This window comes from Centropristis striata, chromosome 22, assembly GCF_030273125.1.
Source record: "Centropristis striata isolate RG_2023a ecotype Rhode Island chromosome 22, C.striata_1.0, whole genome shotgun sequence".
Taxonomy (NCBI): domain Eukaryota; kingdom Metazoa; phylum Chordata; class Actinopteri; order Perciformes; family Serranidae; genus Centropristis; species Centropristis striata.
Window position 1 is genome coordinate 8,213,858 of NC_081538.1, and position 20,902 is coordinate 8,234,759.

At 39.7% G+C, this 20,902-nt stretch overlaps 2 protein-coding genes across 2 annotated transcripts in view; one reads left to right on the forward strand and one right to left on the reverse strand.

The window, feature by feature from the left end:
* The window catches only part of cog5 (component of oligomeric golgi complex 5), a 52,658-nt gene that overhangs the window by 19,337 nt on the left and 12,419 nt on the right, over positions 1-20,902 (reverse strand). Inside the window, exon 7 of the mRNA XM_059325770.1 lies at positions 841-971. Within this exon, the coding sequence (XP_059181753.1) occupies positions 841-971 (131 nt within the window). The remainder of the gene's footprint in view (positions 1-840; positions 972-20,902) is intronic.
* Positions 9,765-19,515, forward strand: LOC131960532 (G-protein coupled receptor 22-like). Its single transcript, XM_059325771.1, has 6 exons — positions 9,765-10,086; positions 12,167-12,668; positions 12,876-13,020; positions 16,310-16,436; positions 16,702-16,848; positions 17,758-19,515. Exons 4-6 carry the CDS (start codon positions 16,314-16,316, stop codon positions 18,808-18,810), a joined length of 1,323 nt encoding a protein of 440 aa, XP_059181754.1. The 5' UTR covers positions 9,765-10,086; positions 12,167-12,668; positions 12,876-13,020; positions 16,310-16,313; the 3' UTR covers positions 18,811-19,515.

The window sequence follows — 20,902 nt, forward strand, 5'->3', positions numbered from 1 at the left end:
ACCATTAAGTTGGCAAAGCAATGTGTATTTGTGAGCACATCACTGCCAACTAACTGAATGACTTATTTATGTTACTTAAGAGTGAATGCTGGTTTAAAATAATAATTACTTTGCCTTTCAGAGGATAGTTTTAAATGTGATTAGGCAACATCAGATGGAAACCTGTCTATTGTAGTGACCAGACTTAAAATCTGTTAAAGTCAACCATTATGATTAGATTTCCATTTCATTTTCGTTAGAAAGTCCTGTTTGCTAGTTTCTTTTCAAATCATATCAGTATTATAATATATGTACATCCCTCCAAGTTGCCTGTCTCCCATTTTAGAAAATGAGTCCATAAGGTAATCCTTGATATTGTAAGGTCAGTATCACATGATATCACAGTTAGTTGTTTGTTAAACGGGGCCCTATTTTAATTTTGTCCAGATTCTGTTCCCAAATTTTGTGTTTTCTCTATATGTAGTAAGTGTTGTATTGACAGTGGCTTAGCACCAAATGAAGCAAACAAACAAACAAACTAACTAACTGCACGACCACATTATTGTTAATTTTTAAAGACAAAAGGTAAACATGGGGAGTGTGGAGTTTGCATCTACAGCAAGGTAAAAGAGAAGTAGATTAGCATGTCTGCTGGTGTAAGTAATAGACTTGGCCACTATTTAAGAGTTTAAATATGTGAATCGGAAATGTAGCTATTTTTCTTGTTCCTAAAAAATAACAAACTCAGCTGTTGCCTTCTCAACACAGGGGTCAAGATTCAAGATGTACCATAGACCCAAGACAATCTAGACCCAAAAGCAAATAGTTGTGTTTTTTTGTATGAGTGTTTTTTGTGTGTACCTGGATCTCCATGCCCTGTTCCAGCAGTCTCTTGGCTTGGTTTTCCACCTCCAGCCTGGCTCTGCTGATGAGCAGCAAGTCATTCTCAATCACCTCAATCCCGCTCAGATCGACACCTTGAGACAGATAGTCTAGAACATGTGCAACACACACAGAGACACACAGAGACACACAGAGACACACAGACACACACACAAGAAGATCAGAAAAATAGCATCACTTGACTTTTAAAATCTATTATGCACAAAATTAACTTTGCACTTATGTCTGTCTTGAAGCTGCTGTGACACTGTATTTTCCTGTGAAGGATTAATAAATGATCTACCTTCCTACCTACCTACCTAACAATTTGATCATAACCTCTGCCCAGGTCCAAATTGCCTTGCAATGTGGTTCACCCACCTATACACCATACCTTAGTTTTGTAAATGAGGGCCACATTGTGTACAACTAGTCAGCTAAAGCATTAGGAGTGTTGTTGCACAGAATGTTTTCCCGACGACTGCACAATTCCAGAGAGTTTAAAGGAATAAATGAAATTGGTTTAAAAGTCGGGTTCCACAGCTTTGGAGTGAAAACATTTGGGATTTCAGCCAAATTCCAAATTCTCCAAAGAGGAGAACCCAAAATTGTCAATCCTCTGGTATGAGAACAGTGGCAACGACGACTGGAAATACAACGAGTCTGAAAGTGCATTTAAAACATAACCATTCCACCCAATTTTCTCAGCTGGGAACAAAAAACATGGTTCAACATCGAGAGCCCCCTCACACTCTATTTACTGTCAAAGTACCCAAATCACCCAATCCATGACACTGGACGAGAGGCAGGGTCTGCAGACTATCGCAGGCTGACACATAGAGAAAGACAAACCATTCACAGTGGAATTCACACTTGCGGGCAATTTAGAGTCACCAATTACACCTAAGCATGCATGCATGTTTTTGGACTGTGGGAGGAAGCCGGATGACCTGGAAAGAACCCTAGCTGACACGGGGAGAACATGCAAACTCCACAAAGAAGAGCTGCAGGCCGGCTAACACCACCGTGTAGCCCAATATAATATCATGAATCATAAAACAGAATGAAAAAGAATTTTACAAAAATTGTAATGAAATGGAATATATTATCTAACATTTTCAAGTGTCCACAAATGGGAATAATGGGGACTACTACCTCTGTTGTCCTCTCCTTCACACTATGTAAGAAGACTGCATTCAGCTGAATTTTTGCTGAATTTTGTCACTTGACTGTTGTCATTTATAGCTTTTCCACAGTGCTAAGAAGCACAGAATTTAATGTTTGTTACTGTTAAGTGCAGATTTTAAAGGACACATTTGATCGTATTTGTATTTTATACGTTTTGGACGGGTTGATGGCAAATTTCCTTGTACTAGTACTTGTTACTCTGTGCAATGACAATAAAGGCTTCTGATTCTGATTTTTGTCTACAGCTGAACTGAAGATTGTTTACTCTTCTTCCCAGAGAGAGAGGGAGTATTATCAGGCAGGTGTCTGGCTGAGGTAGAGAGAACAGGAGTCACATTCAATTCGAAAATCCCAACTACAACAACAGAGCCTGCCAGAGACCACGATCGAACAGCTGAGCCCCATATCTGCTTGCTTGTTTAGATATTTGTGTTCGTGAGAGACGGGAGGGAGGGGCAACTTGTGTCATAATATGCTCAGAGAGCTGTCTGATATGCAGTGCTTGAAGCCACACATGCACACACACAAACACAGGCAACACAGGCCATTGGGTATTATGTGTTAGTTCCCTAAAGATAAGCTGAGCTCTGGCACAGATGTGCCCTGGTTTCTGTCCTGGGGGAATTCATTCTGCTCATACTTCAGAGGACACAGAGATGGACATGATCATAGAGTTGTAGTGCTTCAAAGTAGTAGTTTCAGTAGTATCGTCTTGGTGACAGAGAACGTCTCAGAAATGTGGGTTGTGGATGGGAAAAGTAGTAGAAATCTTACCATTGAGTGCAAATTAAAATGCTTTGGTGGAGGTGAGAGGTGGACCTGAGGAGTGTTTAAGAAGGAAGCTAAAAACAGCAGTTTATTCATCAAAGGACTGCTTCATTTAACTGCATATTATGCTTGGATCAGTAAGTTAACTTATTTTCGAACATTGAGTCATATGTGCTGTCAGCTAATGTTTGCTCCCACATTTCAAATGCAGTATGCAGAGCAATGTATGTCTCAATGTGTACTTCACAGTCACATAAGAGCTGATAGTATAGTTTGAGGGAGTAATCCTGTTTACTGAAAACCTGTGTCTATCCTCTGTTGTTTTAAGAGGGATCTCTGAAAGGTTGTAGCATGCATCTTGGTGGAGTATCGCAGCAGTCAGGTTGGAATCACAACAACTAAAATGGATACAACAGGTTCCTATGGTGACAGGTTGTGAAAAAACAAACAAAACATCCATAAAAAATTATCTTATCTCTCCTGCAGCCTTATCCACTATGCTGTCTATCTGTCTGAAATGTCATTCTTGACCATGGACATAACAGTCAAAATCTTCAAATCGTCAATTCGCTCATTAACTTTTCCAGTTTTGATTGGAAATCCGCATTATTCATCAGCAGATGAAGTTCATTGTCATGGAGATCTCTATCTCTGTTAGCTGTGAGGCGAAGTTTAAAGCTCTAAAAACCTAGTAAGTGCATCTTGAGTTAAGGTATTGTTGACTTAACCAACAAATTCTGTTTGATGCTAGTAGCTAAGGCTTCATCTAAAATGCAAATACAACAAGGGGCGTTACTTATACAGTCATGGAAAAAATCATTAGACCATTGTTTTCTTCAATTTCTTGTTCATTTTAGTGCCTGGTACAACTAAAGGTATTTGATTGGACAAATATAATGATAACTACAAAAATAGCTGATAAGAGTTTAATTTAAGAGCTGATATCTAGACATTCATCATGATTTTCTTGATAATAACCAAAATCATTATCAAGAAAACCATGGAATATGGCTAGATATCAGCTGTTAAGGGCTATTTTTGTTGTTATCATTATATTTGTCCAAACAAATGTACCTTTAGTTGAAACAGGCATTAAAATGAACAATAAATTGAAGAAAACAAGGGTGGTCTAATATTTTTTTCCATTACTGTAGATGTCCATTGTCGATGTTCATTCTTTTGCTGTAGCATACACAGTAAATAGTTATTTACTTTCCATATTCTGAAATTGTGAAACTCAAAGAGAGGGTTACAAAAGAATTGAGAAGAAAACTCAAGAAAGAACTATTTTGCTGAGCACATGTTTGAGCTATGTTTACTTGTAAAACCAATATAAATAATTCCAAAATGTGAGGACAAAAAATGGTTGGATATGAAAATGTAAAAAAAAAAAAAAAGGTTTTTTTCAAAGGATTTGAGACAAAGCATTAGAAAGTAGAAATGGAACTACTTCCTTCCTTCGCTAAAGTTATTATGATAAATAGTATAATTTTTGGAAAATCTGTTTGCGGTCTAACTCTTGAAAGAACATACATTGTTTAATATAACAAGTATTAAGTTGATGAAAAAGAAGCTGTGTAGCAACACAAAGCAGACAGCTCAGCCAGAACATGCAGACATAAGTACAGAGGCTGTCCAACTGCCAGACTGCAGTGTGTCACAACTAGTGTAAACGCAGATGTGACACCGTGTGTGCATTTTGCTCAAAGGCACAATGTATTGCAATTATACTTTCTGTAATCTGAAGTACAGTTTTTCCGCTGGTAATGTTTCGCTGTTGCAGCCAGAATACAGACTACAGCAGCAATGTAGTCTCCACCATTTCCCACTTCTCCCTCTCCTTTATTATATATATAGATGCATGAGTGGTTTAATGATTAGAGACTGCTGTCAGTAAATGTTTCCATGTATGCAGTCATATCACTGCTGCACATATAGTGGGGTATTTAAGCAGCATAACTAAAAGCAGTAGTTATATACTATATGTCAGAGGAAACAGATCTAACAGTGAAGTTCTGCTGCTATTTCTTGTTAAGCGTAAATGCACACAGCTACAGAATTGCAACTGATTTCCCTCTGTTATAATCACATTTTAATTATTATTTTCCCCAATTATTTCGATTTTTTTTTTGGCTCTGCTTTTTATACTCCTGTACCTCCTTCCAGTGGGCAGCAGGCTGAGCATGTGGTTTTTGGGATGGAGGTTTTCATTTTATTAATTCTTCTTTTCGAACCGAAAATAAATGAATAAACAACATAAACTACAACAGCGTAGGCTAGATGCATACATATTCATACACATACTCACTTAGGCACCATTAAACAGATTTACATAAACATATAAACATTTACACACATACAGTATATATAGCCCTATACATAAACATGCATCTGCCCGTCTAAGTAATAAGATAGAAATAAGAACCAGTTAACTTAATATTCAATATACATTTCCCTATATCATTTTGGTTCGAAAAAAAAGGGAGTAGGCTGAAGTATAAAGTACTTATCTAGGCCTATCCCCTGATACTCAACACTTCAAAATAAGAAATTGTATCTCTATAGGTGGTCGTGTATGGTCTTCCTTGTTCTGTAGAAGCATCAGGAGTTGACGATGTCATCCAAGGAGGGCATAGGACAGCCAATCATCTTTTCAGCTGACCTTATCTCCATCTGCATCTTTTTCTTGTCAGCCACTGTGAAGCCAGCACACCACACAGTGATGGAGTATGCCAGCACACTCTCGATGGTGGAATGGTAGAAGGTCATCAGCAGAAGGTCTCTCCTCCAGTCTGTTCTTCCTGAATATTCTCAGGAAGTGGAGTTGTGTTGGGCCTTCCTCACCACCGCTGTTGTGTTGGCTGACCAGGAGAAGTTCTCTGAGGCAAAAATCTGAAACCGCCTTCCAAAGTGGAAAAGTTAAATCCGCTCCGCCGTAGCGTGTCCGTCTACACTGACAAGACGCAAAACTCTTCTCAGATCTGCTCACGTCACCTATGTATTTACGTCACATACATGCTCCAGTACAGGAAAATAAACCAACATGTGGGATTATTTCCATGCGTCGGACCTTCAAGCTGCTCTGGCAGCTGTAATAAACTTAAAGGAGTCTTTCTACTAAATGTACAGGATATGTACAGATAGTATTACTGAACAGAGAAGGATCTGTAATTACCTCTATCACATTTTGGATGCAGCAATTGGTCGGGGGCGAGCCAGACGGCTTTGGACGAGACCTGGGAGATCTAGTGGATGGTGGAGAACTTTGTGGAAGGAGTAGCTGATGAAAATGCGTGGTGTGAAAACTTCCACATGCCCAAAGATGCTCTTATCGCTTTAAGTGATGCCGCCTGGCATGCATACAATCCAATTCCACACAGTTTGGCGTCACCGTATGCACGCAGATTTCCTTCCGAAAACTCTCGTCTAAACACGGAATAAAAAGTGAAGATGCAACGCCACTTTTGCGTCTTCTGTTCAGACCGTCATCATGTAAATGTAGCCTGAGATGTGGGTCCTCAGCAATTTGAAAGTGGGGACCCTTTCCACAGTCTCTGTTGATGTAGAGAGGGGCATGGTCAGCTTTGTTCCTCCTGACAACCAGGTTGTTTCTATCAGTTATGAGCCCCACTAAGGTGGTGTTGTCCGCAAATTTGATTATTGTGTTGGTGGAGTGGGTGGAAGTACAGTCATGGGTGTAGATCGCATACAGGAGTGGGCTCAGCAGACAGCCTTCTGGGGAGCTGGTGTTGATCCTGAGGGTTGAGCAGCTGTGGGCACCCATCTTGACAGTCTGTGGGCAGTTTGAAAGAAAGTCTTTAATCCAGGCACAGGTGGCAGAGGGGAAGTCCAGGGCAGTCGGCTTGTCCACAGGGATGTCTGTGGTGATGGTATTGAAAGCCAAACTGTAGTCAACAAAGAGCATCCTGACAGAGGTCCTTGGATGTTCCAGGTGGCTCAGAGCAGTGTGGAGGGCTGTGGAGATGGCCTCATCAGTAGATATTTTTTTGTTCTGTGTATGTCAGTCTTGTTTCTTTTTGAACGAGAGATAATCTGTTTCAAGTGCTTAAATTCAGGCTAAATTGGTTAGTTGAAGTGATTTTTTAAAATAAGTTTTAAAAAATTTGCCAGCTTTCAAGATTGGTCTTGGGCTACGTTCAGACAGCAGGGCTTAATGCTCAATTCAGATTTTTTTGCGGAATCTGATTTTTTTGCAAGGTCGTTCACATTTCCAATTAAATGCGACTAGTATGTGATCTCCAGTGTGAACTTTAAACGTACCAAAAGTGTCCCGCATGCGCACTGGAGGACACGACAACGTCACACGCAGCGAGCGTGCTCAGTGTTTATGGAACACATGGCCGCGAGAGTATAAATATTATAATAATGAGCTCTAAAGGCAGAGCACTGGTCACAATGAATGAACTTGTTATGTGAAATAAATAATGCAGTATATGTAACTAACTGAAATGTTTAGTGCTGCAGCAGCTGGACCTTACTTAGCATGGTGGCACCGACAGGTGGTGGTGGAGGTGGCCTTTAGGGAATTAGGACAGAGAGGTGGATAGAGATGGCAGCACCCAGCAACATGCGGTAAGAAGCCAGTAATGGGCTCTCTGCCTAGCTCAAATATCATCAAGTCAGGTTAATAACTTTATTTTGTTAGCTTGCTAACTTTTTGAACACAGCATGTGTAGTTTGCTTGCTACATCATCAGTGTATCGTGTATAGATGGTGTCTTGTGCACAAACAGTACTGGGTGCACACAGCCAGGGGGCAAATGCATATTAAGAGAGGAAGATTTCTGCTGCCCTCACTATGTGCACACTGATGACAGTAAGTTTGGAACATCCTGACTTTTATAGGAGTTTAACCGTTATGGACATGCAGATTACTTAATTGGTTGAAGTTCAATGACTGGCACTGCAATGTTGTTACTGTTCAGTTATATTACCAGTTTAACATTCTAGTACGAAGACCCAGCTCTACAGACGGAAGACCAAGGTTTTTACTGAACACCTACACACATAATCTAAACTAATGGTGTATATATATATATATATATATATATATATATATATATATATATATATGTATACATACATATATACATACATATATATGTATACACACATATATACATACATATATCTGTATACACACATATATACATACATATATATGTATAGACACATATATACATACATATATATGTATAGACACATATATATATACATATATATATACACACACATATATACATATATATACATATATACATATATATATGTATATATACATATATATATATGCATATGTACATATATACATATAACACACACACACACACACACACACACACATATATATATATATACTCTACTCTCTTAATGGCACCGAGTTGGTCTTGTTGGTCTTGTTAGTCATGATAATCGTGCTTCGAGTCTCTCCTGGGTTTGGGAGCAGTACAAGCCCAAAACTGCGACTGCACTTTTGGAACAAGCCCAAAAAAAAAAGCAACTCATAACTGCCATTATTTACAAGCGACTTCTCAAATTAAGAAGCCCAAAGTAGCTTATAATAAGTGGACCTGTCAACTATTGCTGCATTTTGAACCCGGCTTCAGTTACAACTGTGTGAGAGCATGAATGGAGGCACAACAGTGATTTGGCATTCTCCCAATGGGGAGGGCTTTTCACCTGCCTGGAGAGGCGTGTGCATACGTTGTGCGTGCGGGCGTATTGTTCTGTGCAGAGGGAACCAAACGGTTCTGTTATTAACCACGTACCGTTGCATCCCTAATATGACATATGTAGGTTAAATGGGTTTTGCTGAAATAGAGCTGCTGGGTACTAACCAGCAACCTTTAGACTAACCAGTGAACAGCTCAAAAATCAGTCATTGAACTTTTCATTTGTTGTTACCATGATTTTATTACATGTCAGAGACATGTTTTATTACATTTTTTATGTGCTACATATCTTGTTTTATGCTGTATGTTTGTATGTGCGTTGACCCCAGGAAAAGATGCAGCTAAGGGGGATCTGAATAAAAATAAAGGTTACAATATCAGTGCATTCATTAAACAACAGGGATGTTTTCTCACACTTTATTTTGCTTCCAGCTATTCAAGTTGTAAAACCCTTGCTGGGAGAAAAATGTCTGTAACCCACTGTCTGCCATCTATCTCTCTCTCGCTAAAGACTTGTATCTGGGGGAAAACATGCACGCTGAGATGTGCATGTCAGTAAAACAGGACTGGACTGCTTACACTCCTTGAATAAACACATGCAGAGTGAGAGATGAAGAGCTGAGATACAATGACCAGATCAGGGGAGAAGTGAAAAATCAGGTATTGTTGTCTCACCAGTGGAGAGGTGTATTCTGGAAGGCCTCGTTTGAATTCTGATCCCTCAAGCTGCACTCAATTTGGCCAATGGTGCTGTGGTTGCCATGCCAGTGCCTAGTAACCAAAATTAGTCTACTCACTACTACCTTCCAGATATGCTAACCAGACAATAAGTGCAGCACGGCGGTAGCACTAATGGTAACCAGATGGGGACAATTAAAAATGTACCATCAGGCAGGTGCTATGCAAACATAAACAGTGGAGCTTTTACCAAAGTGCTGAGAGGAAGGATGTTGGCATTAGTCAATTTTATGGCCACAGTTACCAATGTGGACACAAACAAGAGAAAGAGGAAAAAGAGATAGAAACAAGGACTCAAAGACAAAAAAAGATGTGTCGTCTCTGAATGCTGGAGAGCTTTAACCACTTACTACAGGCAGCACAAAAGGCAAAGAAAGATAACGAAGGAAAGGGAGAAATTATATCAAAACAATATGAGATCGTTTCATCTGCTTTGTGAGTCCAATTAGTCAAGCACAGAGGTCTAGGAGGAGGAGACAGCTGGGGGGGAGGGGTAGGAAGGGCTACTGGAGCCAGAGATATAGAGAGGCAGGAAGCAGGACAGGGAGAAAGACAGACTGACAGAGAAAGAGGCACAGCAGAGAGGAGAGAGGCAGAGGCAGAGCGGCAGCATCCGTATCTCTCTGTGGCTGCATGCTTTCTACCAGTCAAATTTCCATACTGATAGGACCAACTAACAAGCATCCTTGAATGATGGAATACTTCACTGAACCTTGGGAACTCAGGAATTTCACCTGTGGGCTCTGCACTACCTTTGGGACTGAGATTACAAAGGTTTCCAGGGAACGAAAGCACTCCGACAGACCCAAGAATAACTGAGGAATGGTCTTTGTCTAGAGGTAAATTAACACACAGCACGATCACGCACTCACACCGTTATCTGTGTTCTGATAGCGTGGTCATGTGAATGTGTTGCATGAAGGCACCGTAAAATCAACACGTACAGCCTGCTGACATATTGTTGAGTCTGTGAGTCACGATTTTCAAGCAGTGACTATTTTGAGTGGAGAGTAATTAGACAACATGAGAGGGTGTCAAACAGCAAGGGATATGGGTCCTTACAAGCTATGCTTAGTTTACTGCCTCCCAAAAAGACCTGTGCTCCTGCAGTAGAGAAACGTATAAGATTTTGTCTTAACAGGTTGTCAGGCATTCATTTTTGTTGACCGACTAATGGATTATTCAACTAATTATTTTTCTCCCTTATCTGACACCTTTCTTAGACCTAGGTATCCCTTTACAGATATTCTTTATGTAAATGTAGCCCAAGGTAGCTTTGAAACTGGGGCATTTTTCCAGAAATTTGTAGTCATGTCAAACCATTTTAATGGTATGGAGAAAAAGAAGCTAGCTACCAGCTCCAGCTACCAGTCCACACTCGGTGCTTGGTCCATATGGGGACTTGAAACAGTTCTCAGGCTAAAGCTCCAACTGACTGAGCTAATATCACCTGAACAACTGTTTAACTGAGCATGTGCCTATTCATAAACTAGTGCAGTGCCCGTAGGAAGTATGTTTTCGTACATTACATGCAGACCACTACAACGTCTGCAACTCCATAAAACACTTACCTTCCATAAGGTAAACACACCATCCAGCACATACACATTGAACATTGATATTCGCTGGAAATTATTTGAATATTATTGGAAAATCAAACCTTGTAGCGCACTTTAAAACTATGAAAGATACGTAGGCTAAATAGACTTACAGATGGGATGAGTCAGGTGTGGAAATCCAGAGTGAATTGTGTTACTGACCAGGTGTAGGCCTATCACACAATGGGGCGGAGCTCCCCTAAAAAGGCGTCTGATCGGAAACAGTGCAATGCCGCAACACGTCCTACGTAAATAATGATATTTTGAAAAATGAATTCAAAAATCTTCAAAATCGAGGATGCACACCTTTGTGTCATGCGCAAGCCACATACGAAATCTTAGGTCGGTCTGACTAACAGTCAGCAAGATATGCCCTAGACACACACAGACGCTTCTTGCTTTATAGAAAGATACCAAAAATCAATACAAGGAAACGTACTAGAAATTAGAACAAGACCAATATAACGGTTGTCCAATACTATCAGCTGATGCTGGCCTGTGGCAAAAATATCAGTATCTATCAGTAATGTCTATTGCTCGATATGCATTGACATAAAAACTACTTGTACAGAACATATGATGTAGAAAACATGTCATGGGTGATTCTGAAATTGTGTCCTCATCATCATTTTTGTCCAGCAGAGCACTGAACCTTTCTTATATTTTTGTCAGTATCAAAAATCTCATATCATTCGAGGCCTACTGTGAATAGAAATTGTAATTCATTCTGAGATCTTCCTTTGGTACTCCAGTACTAAAACAATCTTTCTGATCAGCAAAACCTTTTTTTTCATCTAGGTCTCAAATTGGTCACATTTTTTATCTTCATCAGGAACTAATAGATATAAGAATAAACAAATAAAACTCTGAATCCAACCAGACTTTTAACACCAGTCACGGCCAAGCCAAAGACCAAAATCAAAAACCCAAAACAAAAATAAAAATCTCAAGACAATCCTGCTGATCTGGCTTAGAACTGACTGCCCCGTTGTTGTGACAGCTTCTCAGTACATCATTTTATATACTATGACAGCTTGCAGAGAACCACTTCACAGTTTTCAGTGCTCATTTGCTGATCAACACATGACAAGAACCATCAAAGAAAACACACATTTGGAACACACAAACATAGGCATCAACACAGACACGGGTGTCTAATTAGCACAGAAACAGCAAGCTATCTGTTTGGAGATGATCAGTTGAAATTAGTTGGGAGATGTGATGCAACAGACAGACCAGAGGTAAAGATATGATTTTAAAAAGACATGTTTCTTTTTTCATACCAATTTACTGAAATCTTCCATCCTTTTCCTTTTTACAGGATCAAAGAGGAAATGTGACTGAGGAGGAACACAAGGGACGGTGATTTCAATGATGGGATGTGACATCATCTCAAATCCTTTCTGGCAGTCTGTGGAGGATAACAGAGGAGTTCAAAGGCTGTGAATGCCCAAGAGTCAGGGATCAGTCTCTTTGAGAGGTCCCTGAAGACTCTATATGACCGACACCAGGGTCTCTGACATTTGGTCCAACTTTGTCGCAACTCTACAGTTTAGTCCAGAGAAACAATCACACAAGCTTGTTTCCATTTCTATGTGAACCTCCCTACTGTTCTGTCATTTGTACTTCTACCTTCACTGTTGTCTGGAATAAGAAATTACAAACCTGATGACATAAAAAGCGGTGGACCATATTGGGACAAGTGTGTAAGACATGCAATACTTGAAAAGTGTCCAGAAGGGGAGACAGGAGGACTGTTCCGACACTGGCATCATTTTCAAGCTGGGATAAGACAAGAGGCAGTTCCAGCACAACGGACAATGGTGAGACAGAGCTATGCATGAAAGAAAGCAGTGATCTTAGTACACTGCACTGATGTAGCAAACCACATGCCCCCTCCTAACAAAGGGCGGGTGTGTATTGCTTTCTGTGTCCCACAGACTTCACCCTTTGCCCGACTGGAGCCAGTATCCCCAAAGCTTACTCATGGAAAACTTTTCATTGTCCTTCAAATGTTGATATGTTCACAGAGATAATGCTGTGAATCAAGTGGATGAAGAGAACATTGATCTTGTCAAGCCAGAATATGGTGGGATGGTTTGATAAGCTCCACCAAGTTCCTTGTGGCCAATTCAAATACTGCTGAGGTGGAGAGAGCACTGCTTGGAAGGAGTGGTGAGTTTAAGCCCGATATCACAAACCTTCGGGGTACCAAGGTCCATAAAATAAATACTCCAGTATCAGGTTTGTTTAGCCCTTTATCAGGCATAGAACTATATTTGGTAACTTCAGGTAATATTTCGAGAAAAAAAGTTGCAAATTTACTAGATTAAAGTGGCAAATCTACAAGAAAAAAAGTCACAGATTTAAGAGATTTAAAGTGGCAAATCTGCGCGAAAAAAGTCGCAGATTTACAAGAAAAAAGTGGGAAAAAAGCAACTTTTTTCTCACAGATTCATCACTTTTACCCTTAATAGGGCACTCATTGAAATACTTGCAAAATCCAAATTTTAACCTGAGAGAATTTGGAGGATATTACATACTGCCAGAATGTGTAAAAAAAACAACATATGAAAATAATATTTTGAGAAAAAAGTTTACGAGATTAAAGGGGCAAATCTACAAGAAAAAAATGCGCAGATTTATGAGATTTAAAGTGGTGAATCTGGGTGAAAAAAGTTGCTTTTTTCCCAACTTTTTTTTCTCATAAATCTGTGACTTTTTTTGCGCAGATTTTCTATTTTAAATCTCTCTAATCTGCGACTTTTTTTCTTGTAGATTTGCCACTTTAATCTAGTAAATTTGCAACTTTTTTCTCGAAAGATTACCTGAAGTTACCAAATATAGTTCTTTGCCTGATAAAGGGTTAACAAGGAATTTTCAAATCACCCTAATTCTGAGAAGTTTCTGAGACAAGATGAATTTACGGCCCCATAATTTTGTCTTCATGTGTCAGTTTACTAGAAATTAACTAGTTTGTATGACAATAGAATCAATAATAATAGTGGGAGTAGTCATCATGACATCACCTATTGGTTTGTGCAAGTCAGGGTTTTGGCTGCTGCATCTTGGTTTAAGGCAGTCACATTTTTTTATACAACCGGTACATATACAGAATGGGTCGGGAGACAAAATAATGTTACCTCATCAGACCTGACAGTGATGATTGAGACCATACACTTATTATGAGAATGTATACTGAGAAAAAAAATCAAGTGAGTGAGAATCAGTTACATTTTCCCAAAAAGCCACACTTAAAAGAAAGGCAATACATCTGAAGTAATAGAGAAAACCACAACAATCTTTCCCCCCAAAAAATCCAAATGTTTCACTCAGTGTTACAAACAAAAAGTGAAAAAAACCTTGAGAGAGAAACTCAAATCCAAACATTGTCATCTCTGCACAACTAGTCAATCACTGTGTACAGGGGGGTGTTCTTGTGGGATTGTTTGTTCTGGAAAACTCCAATTTGTTTAACACAGACCCCTAGGGTTGATGTTGAAAAGGTGTGGTAGGAACTATTTCAGACACTGCTTTATGCTGTTCAATTGCACTTTATTTTAAGAATAGACTTGTATGGTCTCTTTCTTTTTAGCCTTCTCCGTTTCTAAAACCAACAATCCCCAACCATCTGATCATTTTATGGCATTCACTTTCCAAAACTGGCAATATAGCACTAGCATTTGACAATACATACTAATATAATATATGCGTCAGTCTACAATGAAGAAAGTAGTGTTTGGTGTACGCATGTAAAAAATGCAAAGGGCGATTTGTTCTGTGAGTTCTGCTCTCTTGCAGTTTCAAAATAAGTTGAAATGAGTAAGTATCCTTAATGTTTTCATACAAGGTGATGTTATCAAAGAATGTGTTTTCCATTTAAAGACTCAAAAGTCTGACTCAAATTGTATAAAAGAAAGTGTGTTTTTAAAATTATAGTTCAACATTGTGAGGAAGTCACCCAAGATGCCTGAAAATCCCATTTATACAATGATGTCATATTTTTCAGTTCGAATCACATTTCAATTATTGTTAAAGCTAGACTTATTTCAGCTATAAACTGAGCACTTTTCTGTAGATTTTTGATGTACTTTAAGATTTCAGTCAAAGTACAACAAACCCATAGGGACTAAATTATTCTGGAGCAGCAGTGTCAAGGGAGGTGAATGCCATATTATCGGCAGCCCACTGCCTCTCGTAACCCTAATCCTAACCCGTTTACAGCACATTCTCCCCAAACAGAAATAGGCAACCCCAGCAGCAAGTTCACTGGTCTGAGCAGGCGGCAACCTCCGGGTCTGAGCAGGGAGGCAAACCAGGAAGTGCTTTTAGCTGCATTCTACCAAAAATTCCAGCAGGGGGTGCTAAGTGTGGCTGCAAAAACATTTCTGTCCATTAATTTCAATGCAAAATGAGAAAACTTCTCACACGATTTACTACCTCAGAAATTGTTAGGACAACTATGGTCTCAATCGCTAGTAAAAAATCGTATTCAAGACAATTTAATAGTTCAAATAATGGCCCCATTTAAAGGAAAATAGAAGATAAAGAATCGTATGATTTCGGGCGTGGCTACCTTTGATTGACAGGTGGCTAACAAGGCGAGCCGTCATCAGGAGAGAAGCAGAGCAACATGAATCCATGGCAACGTGTCAATAAAGTTATTTATAACATTATAAAGATATAAAAAAGAACGTTTACCGGTTTGGTCTCATAACTTTGACTCTTTCACACTGTATTTTCACTTAATGACAGTTTATTTGAACGTTTTGTTCATTAAAAATGTCTTGTTGGTGTGGTCGGTAGCGTAGTGGGTTACGCAGGCGCCCCATGTGTAGAGGCTACAGTCCTCGCTGCAGCTGGCCCCGGTTCGAGTCCCGCATCGGACGGCCGTTTACTGCATGTCATTCCCCTCTCTCTGCCCCCTGCTTCCTATCTCTCTTCAGCTGTCCTGTCCATTCAAGGCATGAAAAAGCCCAAAAAAATACATTTTAAAAAAAAATGTCTTGTTCAGCGTTTGGTTGGACTAACAGACACTCCAAGGAGTCGCTGCTCATTTTTCTGAGATAAGTAACGTACATTTTGTTTTTGTTTTTTGCTAGCCAAAATTAACATCCCAGCTAATGCTCCAGTTAATGCTAACATGAATTAGCAGCGGCTTCTCTCAGTCGGGTTGAGGTGTAGAGAGGCGTGTAGTCAGTGTCGTCAGATCCCTCTCGCTCCTCCACAGTCCAAATATGGTCTGCTCCGCATATCGGAAACAAGATGGCGACGAGTGTAGCGCTGAACTCGATGCTTCCAACGGGCCAAACCAATGGGTGATGTCATGGTCACTACGTCCATCATTTATATACAGTCCATGTCTGGTAACCGTTTAAGACATCTCTGGTTGCAAAAAGGAAAAATTTGGAAGAACTTGATGTACTTTAAACGTGTATTGAATATATCTTTTTTCTCCTATCAGGATAATGCACACATCCCCAGTGCAGATTTCTGCAGCCACCATGAGCAACATGACTGTGCTTGATGCGGCTGACCCCTATGACCTTGACATGACCTCAGACAAAGCCATCTATCCCATCAGTTTTCAGGTAACTCTATCGCCTCAAATATCAGATTACTTTTTCAGTCAAAACAATGTGACATAACAGCATATTATGTCATTCCAGAGATACTTTGAGGAAACTGTTTACTGTCTGGCTAATTAATGGGTTGGGATTTAGATTTTGGATACTAAAACACATTATGTAAGTAAGAAAGAATGTGTATAAACTATAAATGAAATCACCAAATTATTATCACTAAAATTACTCCGATGTCACACTTAATGCCCTCCATTGTTCTTTGTTTTTGTAGGTTTCACTGACAGTTTTCCTGCTTTTGGAGATCCTTTTGGGCTTGAGTTCCAACCTCACTGTGCTCGTCCTCTACTGTATGAAACAGAACCTCATCAGCTCCGTCTCCAACATCATCACCATGAACCTGCATGTGGTGGATGTGTTGGTGAGTCCTGACCTCAATAAAACAATCATGTTTTTGACAAGAGGGATTTAACATTAAGTGGCTGGATACATAAAAAAGAAAAAAAAGAAATTATCACTCAGCACTGCTGCCAAATCAAAAAAAAATTAACCATCATGCTTGTACACACTGGGACTGGAAATTTCATATGGTTTGATTTTGTCAAATCAAGTCAAATTTATTTCTAAAGCACATTTAAAAACAAGTCACGTTGAGCAAAGTGCTGTACAAGTATTAATCTGCAGTCAAGACAGTAAAACACAGGAATTTTAACAGTGACAGTAACATTACTACTACTGTATATATGAATAGTACTATAGTACTATTCACAACAACAGGCGTTGCTAGTGCTGTCAAAATCATCGACATTTAGGTTGTCAGTGCTGTAATGAAAATAGCTAAATTGTAAGAGGGCAAGTGTAAGCTTTTCTTTCTAGTTCCCACTAGTTAAAACAGGAAGTCGACTACATTTTAATAATGTGATTGAAAGCTTTTCTCCTTCATTTTTTTGGATGTTGAGTTTGAAGAAGGTTTTTCTAACAGTATTCTAACAGTGTTTTTCAATAATGGAAATGTAGGGTCCTAACACTTATGCAATGCAGAAAACAAGGTGCGTAATCACAGAATTTGATTAGACAAATGTAATCACCAGTAAAAGGCAGAACTATCATGGTATTTGCTTTACTCTGACTTCAAGAAGTTCAGCTGTGCATTAACGTTATGGTTAAAGAATTGTATACTTTGGATTGACACAATTGCAATATACCCTTTAGAGTTACATTGCATTGCCATTATTATAAAGCATGTTCCAGTTTTATCTGGGACCTAGCAAACTCGAAATTAGATGCAAACCAACATCAGATGTAACCTGAATTCCCTTCTTGTTTGCAGGTGTGTGTATGCTGCATCCCCCTGACAGTAGTGTTGGTGTTACTTCCATTGGAAGCAGACACAGCCATGATCTGCTGTTTCCATGAAGCCTGTGTCTCCTTTGCAAGTGTAGCTACTGCGGCTAATGTCCTGGCCATCACCGTAGACCGCTATGACATCTCTGTGCGGCCAGCGAACCGTGTACTCACAATGGGCCGAGCTGTAGCTCTACTGGGATCCATCTGGGCCTTGTCCTTCATCAGTTTCCTTGTTCCCTTCATGGAAGAGGGCTTCTTTGTGAACTCTGGTTCAGACCTTGTGAACCAGACTGCGGTGGTCACAGTGGCTCATACAAGTTATTATTACACAGAGCTGGGTTTGTACTATCACCTGCTAGCACAGATTCCTATATTCTTTTTTACAGCTGTGGTAATGTTAGTCACTTACTACAAGATCCTCCAGGCACTTAATATTCGCATTGGAACACGCTTTCACCACAATCTACCTAAAAAGAAGCAAAAGAGCAAAAATGTTATCTCCTTAAGTACTGCAACACAAGCGGAGTCGACTGATGCTTTACAGAGTAGCACAGGGACCAGGGCAGGTGGGAGTGCACCTTTAGGCATGCAGGCATCAGTCTCAGTCATTATCGCTCTAAGAAGAGCAGTAAAGCGCCATCGGGAAAGACGGGAGAGGCAGAAACGAGTCTTTAAGATGTCTCTTCTTATCATCTCCACATTCTTACTTTGCTGGACTCCAATAACTGTGCTCAACACCTTCATCCTCAGCACTGGGCCCAATGATTTAATTGTTCGCCTCCGCTTGGGCTTCCTGGTGATGGCCTATGGAACCACCATCTTTCATCCTCTCCTCTATGCCTTCACTCGGCAGAAGTTTCAAAAAGCTTTGAAAAGCAAGATGAAGAAGAGGGTGTTCTCTGTAGTGGAAGCTGACCCTCCACCAAAAAATGTAGTCATCCATAACTCATGGATTGACCCACGGAGAAATAAGAAGGTCACCTTTGAGGAAACAGAAGCCCGACAAAAATGTCTATGCCCGCAGGATGTGGAGTAATTGGATCAACTGAAATGTAAATATGTCAAGTATGTGGAGAAAATGTGAACATTCCACTTGAACAAGTAATATAACATGGCAGAAACGATTTAAAAACTGGTGGAAAGTGACTCTAAACAAACTAAATACATGCTCATTAACAATGTAGTAAAGAAATCTTGTGCAGCATACTTGATGAATATAAAAATGATGACTTCAAAAAAGATTTGTTCTTTGAGATTGGAGGATTACAGACAAAGGGGAGAAGCTTCCTTAAATGTGTAAAAAGTGGCTAAAATTGTATTGTAGGGTTTGTATCTACAGTACTGAGCAAAAGTTTTAGGCAGGTGTGAAGAAATGTTGTCAAATATGAATGCTTTCAAAAACAGAAATGTTAATAGTTTATTTTTATCAATTAACAAAATGCGAAAAAAGTGAGTGAACAGAATAAAATCTAAATCAAATCAATATGTGTGTGACCACCCTTTGCCTTCAAACCAGCATCAATTCTTCTAGACATTTTTTTCACACCTGCCTAAGACTTTTGCATAGTGCTGTATGCAGGGTTGCAGTGTGTTGCAAGCCCGGCGGCCTAATGGGTACGCATCAGGGTTCATAAAAATGTATTCTTAACATATTTTTACACTAAAATGTGTTATACAAGTAGCTTACTCCTTTAGGGTGTCTCTCTAATAGGATGTGTGCTTAATGAGAGAGAGAGAGAGAGAGAGAGAGAGAGAGAGAGAGAGAGAGAGAGAGAGAGAGAGAGAGAGAGCGAGCGAGCATGTGTGTGACGTGAGTATGAAATTAGCAGAAGTGATGTTTTACCTTCCAGCCATGCAGTGCAGTGTTTGTACAATTTAGGCTTTCTGTCAGTGATGAATGCTACAGCACCTCCACAAACATGCCAAGTTAATATATCTTTCTTGCCACCGGCTGGTTAAAATAAAGGGGTTAGCCCAGAAGCTCGAGACAGCTTCATCCCTGGCTCACTTAAAGTGGACTGACCATTAAGGTGCCACCAGCAATTATAAATATGGAATGTCGTGGAATACTATCAAGGAAAAGTCAGTCATAACTCTGTATCAACGCAGCAATGCGTGCTGTTCTCTGGCTATAGCGTAAGATGAGACAATTGTTAATGTATAGTCGCAGCATTCCTTTATAATGTATGTCACCTTTTGTAATATGCAACCAAAGGCACAATATGTGTCAATATCGCTCTGCTCTCTTGCTACTCCATGTGGAAATCGATAGAGGGATTTAATCAGTAGGGGTAAAAAAATATACATGTGAAATTTTGTTTCTCCTTCACTTTCCTCAGAGAGGTCACATCTGTCTCTTTTTGGTTTAAAATATTGTTCATGTACACAGACGTTTTAGAATTTCCCCTCTTAAAAAAAAGGGAAAAAAACAGCCAACAAAACCTTCATTTAACAAAATATCTCCCTCAGACAAGCAAAAATGACTCCTCATCCTAGATGGGCAAAGGTCGGCCTCAAAATGCTATTTTCCCAAGCCTTATGAAAACTTTTTTCCTGTGACCTGACATAGATTTCTGGATGATGACATTTCTACATATATTTCTTTATCCATGACCAGTGTGTGTTACCAATGACGGGTGGTCAATTCCTTGTTTGTGAAAGCAGACTAATGTTACTAGCATAAAGGCTAAGCAATGTACAGCTGTGTACACCATGTTAATTTGAATCTGAGACTTAAAGTCACACAATTACACAAAAAAGCTGATTGAGGCAGCGTTGTGCCAATAATTCCTGTGTTCTGCGAGATAAAATTAAGTTTTTTGTCAAATGAGTCTGGTGGCTTGAAAGAGACTATGTATTGCTGTGAGTGAGGGCTGCAGCAAAACATAATTTTCATTCATTCATTACCTTTAAGCGGTTAAAGATAATGGGCTGGAGCCCATCCCAGTTGACATTGGGTGAGAAGCGGGGCACACCTTGGACAGGTTGCCAGTATATCACAGGGTTGACACATAGAGACAGACAACCATGATACTTTCATTCTCTCCTATGGGCAATTTAGTCACCAAATCCACCTAACCTGCATATCTTGGCTGTGAAACATGCGAGCGCTAGAGTGTTTTGGAGGG